The sequence below is a fragment of the Protomyctophum parallelum genome (assembly GCF_964188405.1).
Source record: "Protomyctophum parallelum genome assembly, chromosome: 1".
NCBI classification, from domain to species: Eukaryota; Metazoa; Chordata; class Actinopteri; order Myctophiformes; family Myctophidae; genus Protomyctophum; species Protomyctophum parallelum.
The window spans coordinates 29904846-29926288 of NC_139697.1; the positions used below are offsets into that span (position 1 = coordinate 29904846).

Consider the following 21443-nt stretch of genomic DNA (forward strand, 5'->3'; position numbering starts at 1 on the left):
ACAGTATATAATAACGTTCACTAAGAGCAAAAATATGTATTGTACGGTCATACATGCTCAATGCTCATACTCAATGTTATATTGTAATTTAATTAGACAGGGAATAAGGGAAAGGGGAGATATGATGATATGGGAGAGAGTCTGTAATTGTATCTGTAATGTATTTATTATTTCATATTTTTTTCATTTCCTATATTTTATACTTTTTTGTTATACTTGAAACCCCCCAATAAAAAATTGTGAAAGAAGTGTGCATTAATGTGTGCTTTAATGCTCCTCCTCCTCTTCTTCTCCCCCTTGAAGCAGATGATCCAGTGGTGGTGGTCCTGCCTGAGGTGCAGAAAAGTGTAAGGACGAGCTCTGCGGCGTCAACAACGACATCCCTCTTCGTCCTGTCACTGCTTGTCCCAGTCTCATTACTGCTGCTATTGCACTGAGAGACAATATGAAAAGAACTGCTATTCCCAGACATTTGTTTTCAGGGACTACAATGAAGACAGTCCGTGGGGATGAAACCACTGACTCAAAAAAAGGAAAAAGGCAGCTCTCCGTGCCCAGTGCTGGCCACAGGGAGAGATGGAGAGAGAGAGACCTTTTGAAGCTTGTAAAGTACATATGGGCTTTCATGCACCAAGCGTGCAGAGTCGCTAAACATTTGAGAGGAAGCATTTGGGCTTAATCTCATTTCTCAAAAGATGACAGTGTTCCTCCCCCCCGCCGAGAGATCAAGCTTTGTTTGATCTCCATGCAGTTTTTGTGCTCCAGTCACAAATATAACGATCGTCCTTGGAGGATCTACAACGAAGACATGAAGAATTTCGAGGAGAACGTGAAACAGGATGAAGAATAATCGAGACTAACATCTCAGATATGACAAATCTAGACAGTTAAAAAAAATTGTACCAGATGAAAATGGCATTTAGTGAAAATGAGAATCTCGTAAACGTTTTGAGCCAATGATAACTCAACTTTCCGACTTGTACACTATTCCACCCTTGAGTACTGTGTACGTTTGTTATTATTGTTATCGTAATAGTATTGAGTGGCATTGATGTCCCAATTTTTTTATTTTCTCTAAATGTAGCATTGACAAATGCAGGGGCTGTTTTTCCCAATCATTCCTCGGCAGACTCGACCATGTGCTTTATACTGTAGCACTATACTGCACAATACAGACAAACGCACGCTACAGTTGTATATTACAGACTAGGGCTGGGCAATATATCGTTGTGGTAATATGAGACTAAACTGATTCAAATAATGTCAAACATTTTCAAAAATAGCAGAATCTTTGCTATTGTTGAAAATTAAAATGTAATATTGTCGTCACAATACGATATTATCATCACGATATTGCGGTATTTGGTATGTTGATTGTAGTTCATTCATATCGTCCAGCCCTAATTGACACACACACACACACACACACACACACACATACAGACACACACAGACACACACACACGCACTCAACAACTTGGGGAGACACTACATCAGAATCAACAGGTGTTACATGTACATTCTGTGAAGATAATTTATAATGATTGCAGCTGGAAAAAAGAAAAAACGTTTTACTGTATATACTGTATGTTCAAGAAATGAAATGTTTACTTTTGGGGTATCGGGAGAGTGCTCTAGTAGAGCACAACGAGTACGTGCGTGAAAGAGAGAGAGTGTGTTTGTACGTGTGTTAGAACTACAGAGTGAGAGACTGGGCAAAAATTGAGAGCGAAAAAGTGACAAAACTAAATCTGCCAAAATCGTACACTGATATGTTGTGTGTAGCAAGGAGAGGCTGGATCTCTCCATTTGTTGGATCTTGCCCCTGTAGTGGTTAAACAACCTACATTAAAGCCTAATTTGTACTTCCTACAACATTGCGTGACGAAAATAGCTGATCTACTCGCATTGTGAGCTTGTAGATCAGCTATTTTTGGTGCGCGACCACATCAAGTATAAATGAAACATAAGAGCCCATATGAACTTCTTCACGCTACAGGGCCCTGTCTGTTACTGTGTCCTGGTGCTTTCTGCTATGTATACAACCACAGCTGCAAACAGTAAAACGAGCACAAAATAGTCCTCGAAAGCATAGCATCCAATAATTCTAAAGTAAAGTAAATCAGAGTACACAACCGTCCGTCACTATGACTGTGGCAGTTGTTGTTTCTGTCTTTTTTAAACATCCAGATTTGAAGGGAGTATTCTTTGTAAACAACACACCGCAAGACAAGACACGGCATCAAACATGGATGCCAAGCACATTTTCACCCGACAGGCTGGCTTGAACAACAACAACACAACAATATATGACTAACATTGAAGTCAAGTCTTTTTTTGTTATTGGAATTCTTGTTACCTTATTTTGTACATGTGTAAGTAAAGATGTATATTATGTATATATAGATTATATTAAAAAAGAAAAACCTGTTTGATAAATATGCTAAATGTGAAATTTTCATGTGAAATAAAACATGATATTTTTGGAAAGCCAGAAGAGCTTCCTCTTTAATTTATTCTATATACTCTTTGATGTCTTACCCACCCTGTGACCACTTCCACATCAGTGAATGAAATACAACCTAAATCATAACCACTACACAGTAAAATCCAAAGTGGTAATATGGGGACACTGTCCCCTAAAATAACTTGCTCTGACTGATGAGGAAGGTTAGCTAGGACACATGGCTGTTTTTTGACAGATACACTGGCCGTCATGAGGATTGAAAGTAACCTTTCAGTTATGAGGGAATTTTTCAACCTGTCTTTTGCCTTTTTCCATTCTACTCACAATAGAACTACGACGATATTGGCCTGCACAAAAAGCAAATGGGGGGAAACCCAACCCAGATCGCTTTCTTTATTAGACGGGGCACATTTCCAAGGAGGAGTCCTAAAGCGCAGATAGTGGCTCACACATGTGACAGGGGTTAAATAAAGAAACTTGGAGCCAAGTTGGCGACGAGACAGGAAAAGAGCTACAATAGAAAGAAAGAGAAGGAGCGCTGTTTATCATCAACAATAGACTGGCCTTTTGGCGGGTTTCGGGGGAGGCTAAATACACAGGTGTGATACTTCTACTGTCTTTATCTCAGTGTCCTGGCAAAGTCTACGCCCTACAACCAACAACACACACCTCCTTACCTCAGTCATCTCTCATGGTCCTCCTTGTGGCTCCCGTCTAAGACACTCTTGTGTTGCATGCTAGGCCATTGTTCTCGTCCGTCCTCCTCCCTTCCCAGGGGAGCTTTATGGCCGTGACAGTAAAAACAGCTGTAGCACTATAGAGTGGTGCCATCGCCACAGTGCTGCTACTGCTCCCCTGTGTTTTCAAATGGGACAGTCGTAAATTAGGCCCCGGACGGGCCCCCTTAACCGCCCGACCCCAGCAGAGAGGCTCCGCTCAACAGCAGTCTCATAGAAGGGGAGACGTTTGGTTTTATTTACTTGTCCAGTATCCTGGCTGAGTAAACAGTAAATGGGTGCTGAGGTGCAAGTATAAAAGCTTTATAAGGCTGTAATAAATTGTAAAGGAAGTTTCAAGATGCAACGGACACGGCAAACGCATGAGGACACAGTGGATGCAAACATCCTGGAGACAGTTTGATAGACTTGTGGAAAATCTACTTAATTCTAGGTATCTGGCCAAGCCTCTAAGACAGAGTGACAGCAAGCACAACAGTATAATAAGCATGAATTCCTACAATTCAAGTGCATGTAACAATATGATCCGCCCAGAGCAAGTAGTGCAAAGGTCAATGTCATATTAAGGCAATGCTTGTAAATGCAATGCAATGAGCATTTTAACATTGCTATAAGGAGCTGCATACACCTCAAACATTGCACAAGCAAATGTTCTACTGTCTGTAGCTATATATACATGCATGCAAAAACAATCCCTGAGAACCAGTCAAACAGGACACAGTCCAATGCATTAGTCTGTCAGTAGAAGGTGGCTGATGATGTGTTAGAGAGCTGAACAGTGTGTGACTCAGTCACTCTGAACACAGGGAAAAGGCCACCAGCCGCAAAGAGCACCACATATATTGCAAAGCAGCCGAGTAAAAGCTTGGCAAGACCAGCTGGTGAAGCCTGCAGCATTTGGAACCAAGCGTCCCTATCAGCAGGACACATGATGACTGGCCCCATCCTGGCCCCATCCAGCCAAACCAACCGGACCAGCATATGTTAACCCAGAGAAACCCTGATCATCTGAATAGCAGAGCCCTAAGGGGGCCGTATTGTAGTTATTTGTAGCTTTCATAACCTTCCATCCTGCCCTAAAATGGGAAGTCAGTGTCCCCTAAGCGCAGTGCGCAGCTGTTTGTTAGCTGTGGAGGAACAATAGGATGACCCATATCTGACTCTTTAATCTCATTCATTTGATCTTAATGCAGTGTTAGTGCGCTGAAAATGCAGATTAATTTTGGCCTGGCAGTCAATTGAACACAGTTAAATCCACAGGGTTACACTGTGGACAGGCCTTTATTTCCCTGAGCATTGCTTGAGCAGCGGATTGGACTGTCTGTGCATGGGCTCAGAGAGGGGGCTGATGGGAAGGATTTACGGTGCCAATGTGTACAACACAGGCGGACCATGTGCAGTCACTGCCAGTCAGTGGCTCTGTTCCTAACAGGGCACATCCTGGCCCCCTGCCATGAGCCCAGCAGTCAGGGTGTGGTCTCCTCTCGCTCTCTCTCTTCCCGGCAGTCCAGTCACGCTCTTGCCCCTGTCGCCTCTCTCCGGGTCACCTGTCCTGTTTTCCACCCCACGCTTCGGTTTCCTGCCTGTGTCACTGCTACTCACTTTCTCTCTGTTGTTCTCTCTTCCGCACTCTATTATTCTCTCGTGTGTGTGTCTGTCTGTCTGTCTGTCTGTCTGTCTGTCTGTCTGTCTGTCTGTCTGTCTGTCTGTCTGTCTGTCTGTCTGTCTGTCTGTCTGTCTGTCTGTCTGTCTGTCTGTCTGTCTGTCTGTCTGTCTGTCTGTCTGTCTGTCTGTCTGTCTGTCCGTCCGTCCGTCCGTCCGTCCGTCCGTCCGTCCGTCCGTCCGTCCGTCCGTCCGTCCGTCCGTCCGTCCGTCCGTCCGTCCAAATATCTATGAAAATATCTATAAATATACCGGTATACTTTATGCCACTTGTTTTGTTTCCATTTCACTCTCACCCTAGCCTCTCTCTCCATCGCATTCTCATGTTCCATTATTATTGTCTTTCTCCCTCTTTTTTCTTGACTCCAAATCCATCCACCACTCCACCACATCCCATCTCCCTCCGTCTCACTCCTGCCTCTCTGACTGCATTTCTCCCTCTATCCATCCGTCCCTCTCTCTCTCTCTTTCTCTCTCTCTCGATGGCTTTGAGGTTTCGCTGTGAAATGTGTGGGTGGGGAAAACTCTCCTCTGTATAGAAAAACGATAACCTATCATTTCTCAGTGTCGGCTCTCTCTCGGCCTCCGTTGGACGGGGCTCGCTCCCATGCGGTGTCGCTGTCTGTCTCTCTGCAAAGGAGTTTTCACATATTGCCTATCCGTTTCTGTGCGGCCATGGCCCTGAGCATGACCCTGTGCACCCCCATCTACTTCCTCCTCCCTCTCTGGCTGTTTTTGTTTGTTCCTGTTTTTTGGGCTCTCCTCTCGCTCTGTTTCAACGCCTCTCACCTTGCCAACATGGTTCAGAGGGAGAGAAGAACATTCTGTGCACATAAGTCATCTCCCTCTGCCTGACTAGCTGTCAGATCCTCTCGAGCCAAAGCCAGACCGACCACTCATGAAATGTTGGGAAAAAAGTATCTTATACTCCAAAACCTCCCCCAACAAAAAAATGGGAGGCCACGCACAGAAACCACAGCTGCGACAACAGGGATTTAGCAGTAACCATAGGTATAGGCCGGGTTAGATATGAGTATTATGTCCTATACGCTTATAACTCTGAGGATGAGACAGATATGAGTTTGACACAAAAAGAGGTGCACAAAGCTTCCTGCTTTGTGATGCAAAAGTGATTGGTGAATTCAAATTGAATCAAATTCTGATGTTTGATGTAGCCATGATGGAATCTGAACATCAATAAATACTTAGCAAGTGATTTTGAGGCAGGTGTCATCAAGGTTTCCCTGCCTAATTAAAAATGTTACTGTTGCTGGACTGTTTAGGTTTATTAGAAAGTGCTGTACTGAGTTGCTTTCATTTATTTGGAGCACAAGTGGTATTACATTTTAAGTTGACAAATATTTAAGAATACATTTTAGTTTTCTATGTCCTTGATGCCATCTGTTACAAATGCTTCATTGTTTTCCATAGACTCATTCTGAGCTAACGTTTAACCTGAAGGTGAAATATGTGAGGGAGGGAGGTTAGGATTTGGAAATATTTTTGACTCATGTGTGTCTCATCACTGCCTGCCTAACTGACTGTCTGTCTGTCTGTCTGCCTGCCTGCCTGCCTGCGTGCGTGCGTGCGTGCGTGCGTGCGTGCGTGCGTGCGTGCGTGCGTGCGTGCCTGACTGCCTGCCTGCCTGCCTGCCTGCCTGCTGTCACATTCACAGTCACAGATTTATGTCATTCATTGTACAGTCTAGGTCTTGTATTTCTATGTATTGTTCCCTGGTCTAGTTTTCTTGGTTCTATGTTTGTTTGCTCCAGCTGTGTCTCATTTTGTAATCAACCCTCATGTGTATATCAGTCTTGTTCCCCAGTCAGTCCTTGTTGAGTCATTGTATCCTGTCACCTGTTTCAGTCTGTTTTAAGTTGTTCATGTTCACCTGTCTTCTGAATTAAAACACCAATTCATGGTTTTGAACACTACATGCCTGGCTGTCCTGCGCTTGGGTCCTTACCTCACCTACAGGTGACACCTGCCTGCCTGCCTGACTGACTGAATCACTGTCTGAGTGATGAAGTTGTGATCTGTGAGCTGTGATCTTTTATTTTTGGGCCTTTTTCTGCCTTTATTAATAGATACAGTTGAGTATTCTAACAAGAAATGGGGAGAGAGAGATGGGGAGTGACACGCAGCAAAGGTCGTCGGCAGGCTAGGTGCCCAGACCGATATGTCAGTCGTCTGAGCTGGGATCAATTTGCCCGTTTCGGGTTTAGAGAATAAGTTATTTTTATTTTTTTAAGATTAGTTTTTGGGCCTTTTTACGCCTTTATTGATAGGTGACAGTAGACAGACAGGAAAGTGGAGAGAGATGGGGAGTGACACGCGACAAAGGCCATCGGGCTCGGGAGTCGAACCCGCGGCATGCCGTCCGGCTTGGCAGCCTAGGTGCCCAGACGGTTGAGCTAACCGTCCAGGAAATTTGTTTTCACCTCAGGTTAGTTTGTTATTATTTTTGCTTTGGCCTGCCTTCTCATTTGTGTTTGTCATTGGTGCATATGTCTCTAGGAGGGCACTGACAATTTCATCAGGTTGATTGGGGTGCACCCATGGGCCCGGTGTTCACCTCACTTTAAGAGACTATTGAGTTCAATCGATTTTTCACACACACCACACAATACACTCCTGCAAAACACACAATACTACTGACTTCACTGATCCTCACATGACGCAGATATCTCATTAATTTAGTTTTAGTTTTTTGTTTGCACCGAAATTATACATTCTGTCTTGACTCTTGCATCATCACAGCCATATTGAGTTGCTGAATGTGGACGAAAATAACATGTTTTGGGTGACTTGATCTGGACATTTAGTTTTAACGTTCTGTGCCCTCCCATAAATAGTAGGCTACTGGACTTTGCTTGAGATAACTTCTATTGTGATTTGCCAATCACTAACTATCTAATAATCTTCTAAACTAATCATTTTAGTGGGGATAAAAAGTGAAGACAGAAAAGTGAAGACGCAAATTGTGATGTGCCATTGGCTGAGCATCGCATAACCTCAGCCATATGTGTGTATATTGTCCAATGTCATCATATATTGTCCAATATGATATTGTCAAATCATATGACGGTGGATGGAACAATTGATTGGAATTTCCACACGGGTATTGACATGGTAATCCTGGGGGTTGTGGTTGCCTATAGCCAATATATTTCATATTGCGATGTCACCGTATATTGTCCAATCATTTATATGAGGGTAATTAGTAAATAAATTAAACATACTACTGTTATCACTATGACTTCATAGAAAAAACGAATAATTTTAGTAGTAACCGCAAAGTGAGGGCCGTTGTAAGTGAATGTGTCTGCCATTTCACGCCGAAATTGGGGAAGCATAAAGAAGGGAGGGGCCATTTTAGCAATTTCCTCAACATTTGAAGATGGAATTGGCAGCAAATTTGAGGTACCAACTTTGAGGTGCCGAATTTGAGGCACCGAAAAATGACGATGTATGGTGCCAAAATTGGAGCTGTGCTTGGCCGCTGTGATTGGCCAAAGTTAAAGCACCCCAAATACATTCACTCTCTGACAAAACAGTCAATGCAGTTTTAGCAAAACAACACATCCGCAGATAGAAAAGAAGATGAAGGTGCAGGAGGAGTCAACATATAATTAGGAGAGTTGAGAGTTACTTCTGTGAACTTTAACATAAATTACTGTCTGGGATCACTACAGAAAATTGCAGATCATTTAATATCCAGGAATTCACATTATTATAAAAACAACCACTGACTATTATCTCTTAAGAAATTGCCCACAATTTCACCAGCCACTGGGTTGTGGGCTTTTCCCCAGTCTTGTTCACATTCTTAGATAAAGGAAATTGTTTGTATACAGGACTTTCAGCATACAGTATTTGTTCATTGGGTGTTGAGTGGGTGTTGTGTGTATGCTGGGCAGCTAGGATGCTGCACTCTAATAAGTTCTCAAAGTTGGTAGACTGACAGGGTCAATTGGAACGAAAAGGCCACACTCAAATGTTTTTTTTGCAGAAGCCTTTTAGACCCAAATTGAAATGACAGTGCAGTGCAACAGAAAGAATCAGTATGTAATCATTGTTATGGATTTTAGTTAGAGTTACAAATGACTGTACTCCATCAAGCATGTCGTCGCCACTTATGCATACTGATTCTCATCCAACATTAACTGGGATGGTAATCCCCACATTTGTAGGCTATAAACAATTAGATTTAGCATAGAGCTCTAGACCTTTCTAATGGAGGCACATGCATTCTTGACTGTACATTGTTTTCACCATTGTATAAATATGAACATGGTGTGGGATGACCGCAGTATATATTTAGGACAAGTGATTAAAACCAGAAGTGTTTCTGTTTGACTGTTTGATGACAAATCTGTTTGTGTATTCATTGTATTGTTATATGGGTTTAGGGAATCTTAGGCTTATCCCAGAATGTTGTTGGTGGCCAATTATTAAAATAATAAATGAACAGATGGGATCTTCAAAGTTGGTCTTGTAGTGAAAGGTGCTAACGAAACGTGCAAGTCTAATTCACATGTGTTTGGGGGTTGGAGCAGAGAAGCTTTTGGTGTAATTGCCAAACAAAGAAGCCTTTCTGGTTAAATCACTGGTTGCCTTTCATCCAGTCTGCTCCCGCAGCAGCTTGTAGAGATTCGTGGGGGGGGGGGGGGGTGACGTTGCAAAGTATGATGGGCTACAGCCAAACGGAACAACGGGCAGAGCTGCACACTGAGAACTGCCAGCGTTTCTTTCTTCTTTTTTCCATTCTCTCAGAAGTTATGGGAGCTTTTTGAAACCCTGTAATGATGCCTTTTCACCAGGCTATGCTTTGTTTATACTCAGCAGGAGCCACTGAAAATGAGCATAGGCAGCTTTTTAATGGTGCCAAATACAGATACAATACAAGTTCTGAACTTCTGATCTATATACTCGGCTGAAACATTCTCTAAAAATCACACCGTGTGAAGTGAGTGGTGCAACTCCGTGTGGGGGTTCCCGGGGGAGAGTTCCAGACCCACAAGAACGCACCCAGGGTGCCGGCCTGGTTCCAGCGAGCCGCCCGCGTCCGAAACGGTAGAGAAATGACAGAGTTACCGTGTGCCGGTCCCTCTACTGTAATGTACTGTCACTGCACTGGCACACCCGGAATCATCATATATACAGTTATTATGTGTGTGTGTTAGGTTGTGCACAGGTGGTGAGAAACAACCATGCTGTTTTCGTGCTCATACCCAGGCAGCCACCCACACACATAGCTCCGTAAGGGAGTGGTTGCACCACTCAAAAATAATGTAAGGAACAAGGAAGTACTATGATGTGTACAGTATATTTCAAGTACAGAACAGGACAAAAGAGGTCTGTCTTTTGCACAGAGGGAAGCTTTGAGGAAAGTTGTATAGCAGCCCAGGGACATGTGGTTCATGCTTCAATAAGATATTCATCACTCATGCATAGTTTGCATACACTAACGCACACATTCTCATAAACCAAACACCACACACATGCATATTCTTGTGGACTTTTATTGTTAAGTCACAGCAATAGCCTCTGGGCACACGGCAAATATTACAGTGGAATGTGGATTTCTCAAAAGATAAAAAACTAGTCGGCAGATACAGACCATTAATCTACACTACAGCCAGACACACACAGGTCTTAATAGTCAATTCCAAATCCTCTAGACATGAAAGATGCCTTCCCACCAACAGTATTCAGTCCAAGAGTTTCATCAGTGGGCCTTACACAATGGCCAGTAATTGGCTACAGATGTGAATTTAGGGATGTTATATGCAATAGTATGTCCCAAAGAGCATTACAACACCAGTAAAGGGTCATTCAGTTGTTTTTATGTGGATATCCTGCATTTTTTATTACCATCTAAAGTGCTCTTAATTGCTTTACCGATTGAGAAGAACACAGGAAATAAGACCAATATGTGGCATTTCTCATTGTCAAGCACAGACTAATCAATAGTTAATTTGCAGCAGATGCCATTGCATCAGATACTCTACTCAGTCACCACTCACCACTAAAGAAAATGTGTTGGTATTCAGACCATATCAGCTCGTAAACACGTAACAGATGTGTGTAGATGCACAGTAGACATAATCACACTCACACACCCTCAGCAGAAAACTCACAACTCTGTATGACTTCGCCAGCATCAATTATGGACATGAAAATTGAGCGCTGGTCAGTCATAACCACACACAGTCTTTGCATTGCCTGTAAAAAATTGTCTCTCAAAAGTTTCCAAATAAGCGTTGCTTTGCTTATATCTTCAATCCCTTTTTCCTCAGGTCTTCTTTTGCTTCTTTGATCTGTTGCAATAGTTCTTTGGCTGCGTCGTCACAGTCGTTGAAGGTGGCCACCCTGTACCCTATCGTGGCCAGGGAGTAGCATCCGAACGTCACCAGGAGGTAGAAGGGCATCGGCCACGCCACCTCCCTGTACGGCTGCGGTACACTCAGGTCCAGCAGGTCGAAGCTCACAACAGCCCAGGCGACGCCCAGTATCAACACGCCAGAAAGCCACTCCAGAAGCTTCGTCATGACGGCGAACAGATGGAGGCCAATCTGAGCAAGAAAGAACAAGGGGTTAGTGCATGAGCATGAATCACCCACACTGTCACGCAACACACAAGTAATATCTGATATATCAGCAGAAATAAAGTTATGATCGAACATCCGCCCCATGACTTCAATTAAAAACGGATTAGCAAGCTATTACTAATAAACATCACCCGATCTGCCTCGCAGACATTCTCTTTAGGGTTAAGATTGAAGCGTGCGTGTGGCGCGGAATGAAGATTATACAAAAGTTGACATGAACCTGTCCATTCAAAATGTACTGTGAGCGATAGCTTTGCAGCTAAATAAACGATACACTTAGCTGTACATTCATTACATACAGGCAACGATCGGGCATTTACCTCTCTATCAAGATAAACTACATGCACAAAGTTGTCAAATTCAATTCTAAACGGAAACTAGAGTATAAATGAGATAATACGATGGACAATCCAATGTTTTACCTTCTCTTAAAGACAACTCAGCGCTGCGCTGAAATATGACGTCATAGCGGGGAAAAGCCTTATGGGAACTGTAGTCATCACTAGGCGTTCTATTCGTAAAAGCAGCAGTGAACAGTGAATGAGAAACTGTGCGCTAGGTAGGTCGCTAGTAGTAGTAGTAGCCTATTATGAGACTGACGTAGATACATATCCATTAATAACATTAGGCTATAATGATTTTGACTGTCCATATACATAAACCTTATTTTTTTTCTGGCCATTAATTGTAAAAGATTCAGAATCAGATGAGCGATCGATAACCCACTTATATCCCAGACTCGCTCAGAGACCAGACCAGCATTTAAATGAATGTAGAATTATGCCCAGGAGGCAGGAGGTAATTTGCATACAGATGTGAGTGAACATAATTGTCTCCACCAGGCCGAAGGCATGGGGGGAGAGTATGTTTTGCACTCCGTCCGTCCGTGTGTCCGTCCGTGTGTCCGTCCGTCCGTCCGTGAGCAGCTAATCTCGGCCACCGTTAACCCGGTCCATGCCAAATTTTGCACACACACTCCCTGGATGCCAACGATGAACCTCTGCCCCAAACTTTCCACAACGGCCTGTTATAGCGCCACCAGGAGGCCGCTTTGTGCAAAACAAGTTTTTGCACAGTACACCTACAGATTTTGTCCAAACATCACGCAAATTGGTACACAGTCTCTCTAGAGCCATTCAACCAAACCGGTCTGTCACATTTCTCAGACTCCATCCTGATTGGTTAACATTGGCTTCCAAAGTTCACAGGAGTGCTCAGTTTCAAACATGCAAATCATGAACACATCGCGTGATTTCCGTGAAATTGTGCACCCACATTCCCACTAGGCCGAGGACGAAATGCCACATGAACAATTTCAACTCAGCCTCAAGGTGGCGCTATAACTGGCCGAAAAGTGTTTTTACCTCTAACTGCACGGATCTGTGGATAACTTTCTATGCCAACTCCCTAGAGGCCAAGGAAAAACCTTTGCCTGGAATTTTTCACATCTGCTCTTTATAGCGCCACCAGGAGGCCGACATATGTAAAACACATTTTCTATTATTACTCCTTCACATTTTATCCAAATTTCACGCAAATCGGTACACATGATCTCCATAGTCATGTGATCAAGACAGGTTTGTTTGATTTCTCATATTCCATCCTGATTGGCGACAATTGGCTCCTACAGTTTTCAGGAGTAGCCCGCTTTGTACAAATCGCCACAACTCCTCAACGCAGCGTCCGATTGCGATGAAACTGTGCACGCATATTCCCACTAGGCTAAGGAAGAATCCTGGTGGAGACCTGTGCCCAGAAGGGCACTTTTTCTAGTTTAATGTATTATTATTATTTCTTAATATTATTTAAAAAGAAAAATCCTCTCATATATTTGCCTGTGTGCCAGTGATGATTACCCTCCTGTAGTGTAGTATACGAGCGAGCTGTTTGAATGTATAGATTTGTGTCATTCATTAATTCCCCCAAATAAGGGAGAAAGTGGGTCCTTTATCTGTTTAATAAAGGACACGTCTTTTTGTTTCCAATAAAGGGACAATTCCTTATCTCAAGGGACAGTTGGCAACCCTACGATGCCATCGATCTGCTTCTTGCCTTTAACTGAGAGATATATATCATAGGACCAGTAAAACATTCATCCAGAGAGAGGAGGGGGATGGAGGGAGGGAGGGAGGGAGGGAGAGCGAGAGAGAGATTTAGGTTGAGCCCTGCTCCTGAATGATGCCCCTATGATACTATCCAAGCTTTAGCATGTGCACATTAACCCTCTTAATTGCCATCCTCTGTGTTCTGCTCCTAATTTAGTGAAGCAATTCTGATAATAGTCATTACTAGTACCATCTAATAGCTACCTAAATGCTAATGTGATAGTATACCAATTTGAGCAAGGAATGCAACAACAACTGGTGGTAGCTGAAAAGCATTAGGAAGTTGACACTGGGGTGCACTTTTGCCATTAGAGTCTAATGCCTCTTTTGGTGCTATGGGTCATATCCGTCCATTGACAGCAGTGAACCTATACTGTCCGTCAGGCCACAGAGGGCGAAGGCCTCTTTAGAGCATACTTAGGGGGAGCGGACGACGTAAACACCATTCACTTAACCAGGGCACGGGAGACACTAAAGAGCCACTGAAAGATAAACATCGTCCCCCCTGGAAAAGTTATTCTTGGGAACGCTGGTGTTTATGATTGCGTGTATGCCAGTGTTAATAGTGTGCATGACAGTGTGAGTGCTTGCCTGAGGGGAAAAAAGCTGTTTATTCTGTTTGTGTATAAGGGTTATAAATAAATCTTGTTATTAATAACAGTTTACAAATGTCTTTATTTAATTTCCCTCCCCCCACCAAAAATCAAACCTGCATGTTGTCACTCTCAATCTTCCACCGCAGTCTGAAAACCCACCTCTTCAGACTTCATCTTAGCCCATAGCACTTGCCGTAGTACTTGCCCTAGCCTCGACCTCCTACAGGCGTATGCATAGGCTCAATTTATGTAACTTAAATAGCACTTTATGTAGACATAACACTTTATACTTATAGTTTAATTAGATAGATATTCCACTGTTAGGTTCTTAAGCTTACGTATGCTTCATGATGACCATTTTTTATGTATTTGATGTATTACCATGTTTTTTGTTCTTGCTTACTGTAAATCGCTCTGGATTTAGAATGTCTGCTAAATGACTAAATTGTAATTGTGCATGACTTTACAGAAGTATAAAACCCCAAAGTATTGGGCATGATAAGGCCTTCCCGTGGTTATTGCACACAAAATTTCCCACATAATTGTAGTGAAGATTACACCTACGTACAGTAACTTGTCCTGTAAGTGTATTTCATTGGGGCTAAAATTGATGTCATAAATGTAAATAAATAACTCCCTCACCATAAAGCTATAAAATTAGAAAAATGAGGAAATTAGGAAAAACACTATTTTCAGTGTTTGATTTGATTTGATTTAGTAAACTAATCTGACACACTATTGTGTAGCATGTATCATGGAGATTTACATAATCTCCATGCGTAAACAGAATCGTTGGGCATAAAGCACAGAAGTGTGCCCTCCGTCTCGCCCTTGTTGCGTCAGCATGAGTAGTAGTGTGATCGTGTGTGAGGCTCAGTGGGAACAGGCGAGCTGGCGTTTCTCAGTGTCTCTCTGCCAGCTCCTGTTCTGTTCCTGTACTCAGGAAACCTGCACCCCAGCCGAGAAGGCCTGGCAGACACAACACAACAGCCTGGGAGGAGGGGGCACTTAGAGAGAGAGAGAGGGGGGGAGAGAGGGGGGGAGAGAGAGAGAGAGAGAGAGAGGTTTAGATGCAACATTGACAGGACACAAAGAGCCAGAAAGGCAGAGAGATTCTGACACAAAAGAGACAGAAGGTTAGACTGTTAGAAAGAAATGTGGGCAATAAGAAAGCAGAGAAGGTCACGGGATTGAAGAGCCAGAAAGATAGGATATTATATCAGACAAGGAGAGCGTGTGTGTGTGTGAGAGAGAGACAGGGGTGAGACTAGGAGCGGAAAAAAAGAGTGTGATTGACTATGTGGGTGAAAGGAGAGAGGGCATCAGAGTGTGGCGGAGGGAGAGAACCAGACAGGGGAGAGGGGTTCAGAAGGAGGGGTGAAATCGGGGGACTTGCAGGTGCATGGTTTGAACAATAGATGACCTTAATGGTGCATTAAATCCAGCTGTTGCATGTCCAGACTTCTCTTCACTCCCCTAACACCTTAGGCTGCACACACCAACACCCAGCGGCTTGGTTCCCAGCTCACAGCACCGTAGTGACTAATGGGTCTTTAGAGCACCGCCAGAAGAGGGTTGGAGACAGAGATGTGTGATGTAGCTTCGCCTGTTTATTAATATGATACTGTAAATATTTCACATTCAAGATTGTATAATAAGATTATAAGTAATAATTTTAACCATTAAGGCATACAGGTCTATTGTACAATATTATTGTAATGTGAAATACACGTGTAATTCACATTACAATAATATTTGGTCCAATATATGGCTGCGTGTTTAATTGCTGTTAGTATGATTATTTGTTACTTAGGTTTCTCTTTTCCTGGATTAATGTCAGCAGAGGCACAGAGCAGGAGAAACAGTGATGTAAAAAATAATAAAGATGCTGGATCCTTGAGGGTAAGAAGATGAGGGGGGGGGGGGGGGGGGGGGGACTGCATGACTACTACTACCGCAGAGAGAAGATAAGGCAGTCAGATAAAACAGGAAAAGTTGTAATGGAGAGTTGTGGTGACTCTATCTCTGGTCATGTCAATATTAGTGGAGTAGAAGGGCCAGATAAGTGTTTTGCGGTATTAGAGAGCAATTTACATTGACTGAGATTTGCTCAGATAAGTAGAGAGAGAGAGAGACTCACTGACTGGATATACACTCAAAAAGCTGGTTAAGATAACAATAGAGTTTGGGCTCAAAAACAGGAACCCTCTGTTTCCTGAGTTGGAGACTTCAGTGTTATGCAGCCATTGTGTGTGTGTGTGTGTGTGTGTGTGTGTGTGTGTGTGTGTGTGTGTGTGTGTGTGTGTGTGTGTGTGTGTGTGTGTGTGTGTGTGTGTGTGTGCGCGCGCGTGCGTGCGTGCGTGCGTGCGTGCGTGCGTGCGTGCGTGCGTGTGTGTGTGTGTGTGTGTGTGTGTGTGTGTGTGTGTGTGCGCGCGTGCGTGCGCAAAATGACTAACGGTGTCATTACGGTAAACTTACTGCTTTTAAATATCCTCAAGCCAAGATCAACTCACCACTACATGAACCAGTTGAGGTAGCAGCTGTGAAGCAGCCTCTAGTGATTTAAGGAGGAGACTATACTTAGGTAATTCTTGGGTTCCTTAAGTGCCTGTGCAGGGTCAAAGTGTGGCCAAGTGTGACCGGTTCGAATCATATGAGAAGTGGGCACTTGTTGTCTCGGCCCCTCGGCGGTCTGAGTAAAAAAAAAACGACACACCTGTTTCAGCTGCCGCTGTGACGACCCAGCCAAGCGAACCGGGGGTCAGACTGAAACGGTGGAGGAATGCGCTTATCTCTCTCTCTGCCCCCTCATACTCTATGCTGTCTTAATGAATCTCATCACATGGCCTATGTTTGTCCCACAAGTGCTTTGTTTGTTGACCTTTATAAGACGTCATTAGCGATTAGCCTCACGGGGGTACAATTCCGCTTTACAATGTTAACCCCCTCAAACTACATCCATGCTCTGTTGTGTGTTAGTGTGTGTGATTAAATTGCTCTTGTCAGTGTAACGGCCATTAACAATGAACAACGGGCCACGGCATAAGGCCGGTGATGCCCTCCTCCTCTCCTAGTACACAGTGTTCTTCAGCATTATCATTATTGACAGTGAAACTAATTGGCACATGTTATGAAAGCCAACCACCCCCTGGGCTATTTTAAATTGGACTGCACAATCTCCTCTTAACATCAGATAGGCAAGTCAGTGCATGGGACCGGGGGAGGTATCGATTGTAATTGGTGAAATGTGGGTCACTCATACAGTTTGCCCAGCATGGTAGCTGAAGATCCAAGGCTGCAGGTCTAGACTAGAGCGCAGTGATCTCATCTTATGTTTCCAATAATTGGTTGTAATGGGAATTTGGGCGGGCGGGCGGGGGTGGTGGGGGTTGTACTTTTTGTCTTGTAGGCATTTATCTTTGGTAACTAAGCTACAATGTTGAAGAACTGAAACCCCAGAATTTTACAGTTGTGAGGTTCTATTGTTCCTGTCAGCCGGATACATTCCTGCATTATGCAGGCTGCATATTTACAGTTCTTGGTGAATAAACCTGATTATGCCTCTGTTGCCTGAGCTGAGGTCTGAGGATGCAGATGTAGCTGTAGTTGAGCATTGTCGTACGCAAACAAATGTAACTAGCTATCCAGTGTATCCACTGTGATGTGATCATTAACTGTGTACAGTCAGGCATGTTGTATTGGTTGCTACATTTTCCATCTCTCTTGCTACTGTTGCATTGATTTGACCATACAAGACCCATCGACTCGTTTATATAATGAGGAGCCAGCCAGGGACTCCGGAGAAACAGGGCATGCAGAGTGACCATGCATTACAAATGCAAACCTGAAAAACAAAGAAAGCAAAACAAAACTTGCAATTGCATTCAAAAAACAATTACAAGCATACAATAGGTATTGACTGCGTAAAGGACAAGGCATTCGTTTCTCATTACCTTGATTACCTTGATAAAGTCCTATTTGGTTAGATTTGATTTGGGACGGATGTAAATGCTCAAAAGACAAATCAAAATCTTTAAGCGAAATGCACTAACAATTCAGCAGGGAAATAATTGTTTCTGGCAAAGAATGAGTGAATTAAAACCTGTGTAAATTAATCCAATTTATTTTGCATTTTTATAAGCAAAATAAGCCTCAGCTCCACAAAAGCATTGTTGAATATGCACCTTTCACCAGTCGATTTGACAGATGCACTGGATATTATACATTGACATTGTGTGTGTCATTGACATCCGATTGTAAATGTGAAAGGTCAAGGATTATGTCTGCGTTAGGTGGATGCAGTATATAATGCCCTGAAAGCTGATTGCCGCTGTCTCGGACAGGCCGTGGCTGTCTGTTATGTCTGCGGTAGATGAAGTTGATTAGAGAAGACTGCTGGTCTGATGCTGTGGGGCTCCTGCTCTCTGGACACTAGCCATATTGTCCTCCTATACCTTCCAGACCCCATACAGTTTGACCCCTCTCAGAAATCCGAACCCCAGACTGCTGGCTGACCCCCTCGGGCACCTGCCGATCTCTGACCCTTTAACTTGGTGAGTGTTTGGAGGGCGAAGAGAGATTGGAGTGAGTGGGGGGTTGGCTCGAGAGAGTTGACGTGGTAACAGATAGGGCTGAGAGGACCCAGACTTTAAAGAGATGGTCAGACTGTTTTTAGTCCTTTCTTCTCTCATGGTCACCTCCCACCCAACCCACCCTCTTCTGCTTTAAAGTCTGTCTATCTCTGTTCTCTTCTCTCACTTTCTCTTTTTCCATGTCATGTGTCTCTATTGTGTATGTCTCTCTCGTATTCTCCCGCTTTGTCCGTTTCATTTCTGTTTCATTTTCATTTCAAAGGGCTTTATTGGTCCAATAAAACATTACATGGCTCAGGAGAAAGGCTCTTAACACGTATCAATAAATGACCATTCATAGCATTTAAGTCCATCTCCCTGTTTCCTGTCCGTGTCTTTCTCTCCCCTGTCTCTCCCTGTCCTTTCATCGCTCTATGTGTTGTGCATCAGATCACACACACACACACACACACACACACGCACACGCGGACAGTACACGCGCGGACACACACACACACGTGCGGACACACACGCGGACGGGCGATCAGGGCTGTGATGTATGCACAGCTGGTCTTGACAGAGCCGTCCAGGAAACGTGTGGTTTACCGATCCCCTGTTGACACTCAGATTTGCCTTGCCTTTCGCTTTTCAGAGACCTGGAATTTTAACGGCGCAGGGGCCTGTTGGCGTCCGACTCAGCATGGTCAGCCAAAAGTGGAAAACCACTCTGTAGTCTATATGCATTGTCCGGGTGCCTCAGGGTGCAGATCTGTTTGTGACATCATGGTTTCATATCTGACACTCAACCTAATGTTCTGTGTCACAGCGTCTCTATCGGTCTCTTCCGTCATTTTTCACGATACTGTCCAATAAAATATACAGCCAAAATCCCCCCCAAAGAATGGCGACTTCTAAAAATGTACCTGTCTGCATGACTGCATGACCTGCCTTATGGTTGTGTCACTCACACACAGGACATGAAGGTTCAGTTGAAAATGTTTCCACCCCACTGCCGCTCTCACACCATGTTTTCCGATTAACAGAGTATCATTACTTACCAAATGCCATTTCCATGCCTAGATTCTGTGGAAATAATAACATCCTAGTCGTTATGTGTTATACGCAGAGCGTGAAGACAAATACCCAGCGTTACATCAGCCTTAAAGGGTTACACCCTGAGGCCGGCGACTAGGCCTGTTTAATATAGCCTGGTTTGATAAATCCATTATGGGGAGGAGGTCCATATGTTCCTAAAGACCCACTTGAGGTTTACCAAAATTATTAGATTTTTATGTTTTCAAATTTGCTATCGGTTCAGTGGTTTCAGAATGAAATTCAGTTTAATGGGTCAGTCAGGGGTAGGGAATAAATTATTTATTATAAAAGATCAAGAATTGTTGATTCTTCAGGATTTGGGTCAAAAAGGAAACATCTTATAATCATAGAGCTAATGACTAAGATGAGCTAATGATTTAAATAATAATGATTTAGTTTTAGATAATCTTATTTATGGAACCTTGAGAGAGGCCTGATTCTTCATATAAAAGCAGATGCTACAAATGCTACACAGAATAATATAATAGAAATATATTTTATTCTTATTACAAAGTGCTTTATATAAAAAGAAAAATCCAAAGAACAGAAAGGCGCCCCAATAGAATCTTCAGCTTGCAAAACTACTTCAAAGTACAACCCGCACTTTCAAGTTACGCCCACTACAAGGCAGTAGTTATGACATCAGCACAAACGACAGGTATCATAACTATTGACATTGGTCACAGACAGTATTGCTACTGAATCACAGAAATTCCATTACTGTTGCCCCATGCATGCATCGTCATACGGTACGTTCTCATAGCAAAGGCGCGAATGACTGAGGAAGCCCCTCAGATGACTGTGCCGTCCATGGCAAGCCATGGTGGACGCAATAAATCACCTGTTTTGTAATTGCACATGCACAGGACGTTGAATGAACCAAAACAAGCGTTCCCCAAAACGGCTTGCTTGGGAATCGATCACGCACTGATATGAAACCAATGTACTGTATTTTTGGTTCAGGAACCAACATCGACATTCAACGTATCTGTGGGTTGCATTGCATAAATGTATAATGCCAAGGTTTTTCCACTGGTGAATTCATTATGTGGGGCATATGTTATCATGTTTTATTACGACAATAAAACACAAACACATAAAAGCTAATAACTATTATATCATCTTGTTCTGACTACTCATGTGGTTCTGTGTGATTTTGACAACTTAAGCTATCCCCCTTTTACACTTAAGCTATCCCCCTCTCTTGCATTCTGCTGCAGACAGATGTCTTAATCACTTACAGTAAGCCCTATATTTGTTAGCCGGAGTACCCCAATGTTCACCCCCAGAATATGGACACTAGGGTTCATGTGGTTAAATAAACAACAAGACAGAGGAGTCTATGAGCCTCACAGCGGCCCAGTGTCTGTGCTGCTCATTGCACTCAATCGGACCAAAGTGCTTTGAACTGACTGACATGATTACAATCGACCTCATGATCTCTCTAGTGGGGCTGAAAATGAAACAAAATTGTATAAAGGAGTTATTATTGGCAGAATTGGGGTGGCGGTGGTGGTGGTGGGGTGGGGGGGGTCACATAAAGGTGCACCCATTTTCAACCTTGTCTTGATATCACTTGTCCTCCTAACTGGTCCT

The 21443-nt window shown here is 43.4% G+C and overlaps 2 protein-coding genes across 8 annotated transcripts in view; one reads left to right on the forward strand and one right to left on the reverse strand.

The window, feature by feature from the left end:
• The window catches only part of efna1a (ephrin-A1a), a 32350-nt gene extending 29862 nt beyond the window's left edge, over positions 1-2488 (forward strand). For 5 of the 6 annotated variants that reach the window (XM_083786951.1, XM_083786952.1, XM_083786954.1 and 2 more), the window contains one exon: positions 304-2488. In XM_083786951.1, coding sequence (XP_083643077.1) covers positions 304-437 — 134 coding nt within the window. In that variant the 3' untranslated portion in view covers positions 438-2488. The remainder of the gene's footprint in view (positions 1-303) is intronic. The other variant, XM_083786950.1, reaches the window with a different exon arrangement.
• Positions 2489-10373: 7885 nt separating this feature from the next.
• On the reverse strand, positions 10374-11964 carry dpm3 (dolichyl-phosphate mannosyltransferase subunit 3, regulatory). 2 transcript variants are annotated; one of them, XM_083765625.1, is made up of 2 exons: positions 11903-11964; positions 10374-11444 (listed from the first exon to the last, which is right to left on the reverse strand). In XM_083765625.1, the coding sequence occupies exon 2, from the start codon at positions 11418-11420 to the stop codon at positions 11142-11144; it is 279 nt and encodes a 92-aa protein (XP_083621751.1). In that variant the 5' UTR covers positions 11421-11444; positions 11903-11964; the 3' UTR covers positions 10374-11141. The 2 variants fall into 2 exon arrangements, with proteins under 2 accessions (XP_083621751.1, XP_083621752.1); XM_083765626.1 differs by lacking the exon at positions 11903-11964 and adding an exon at positions 11801-11875.
• Positions 11965-21443: the final 9479 nt, after the last annotated feature.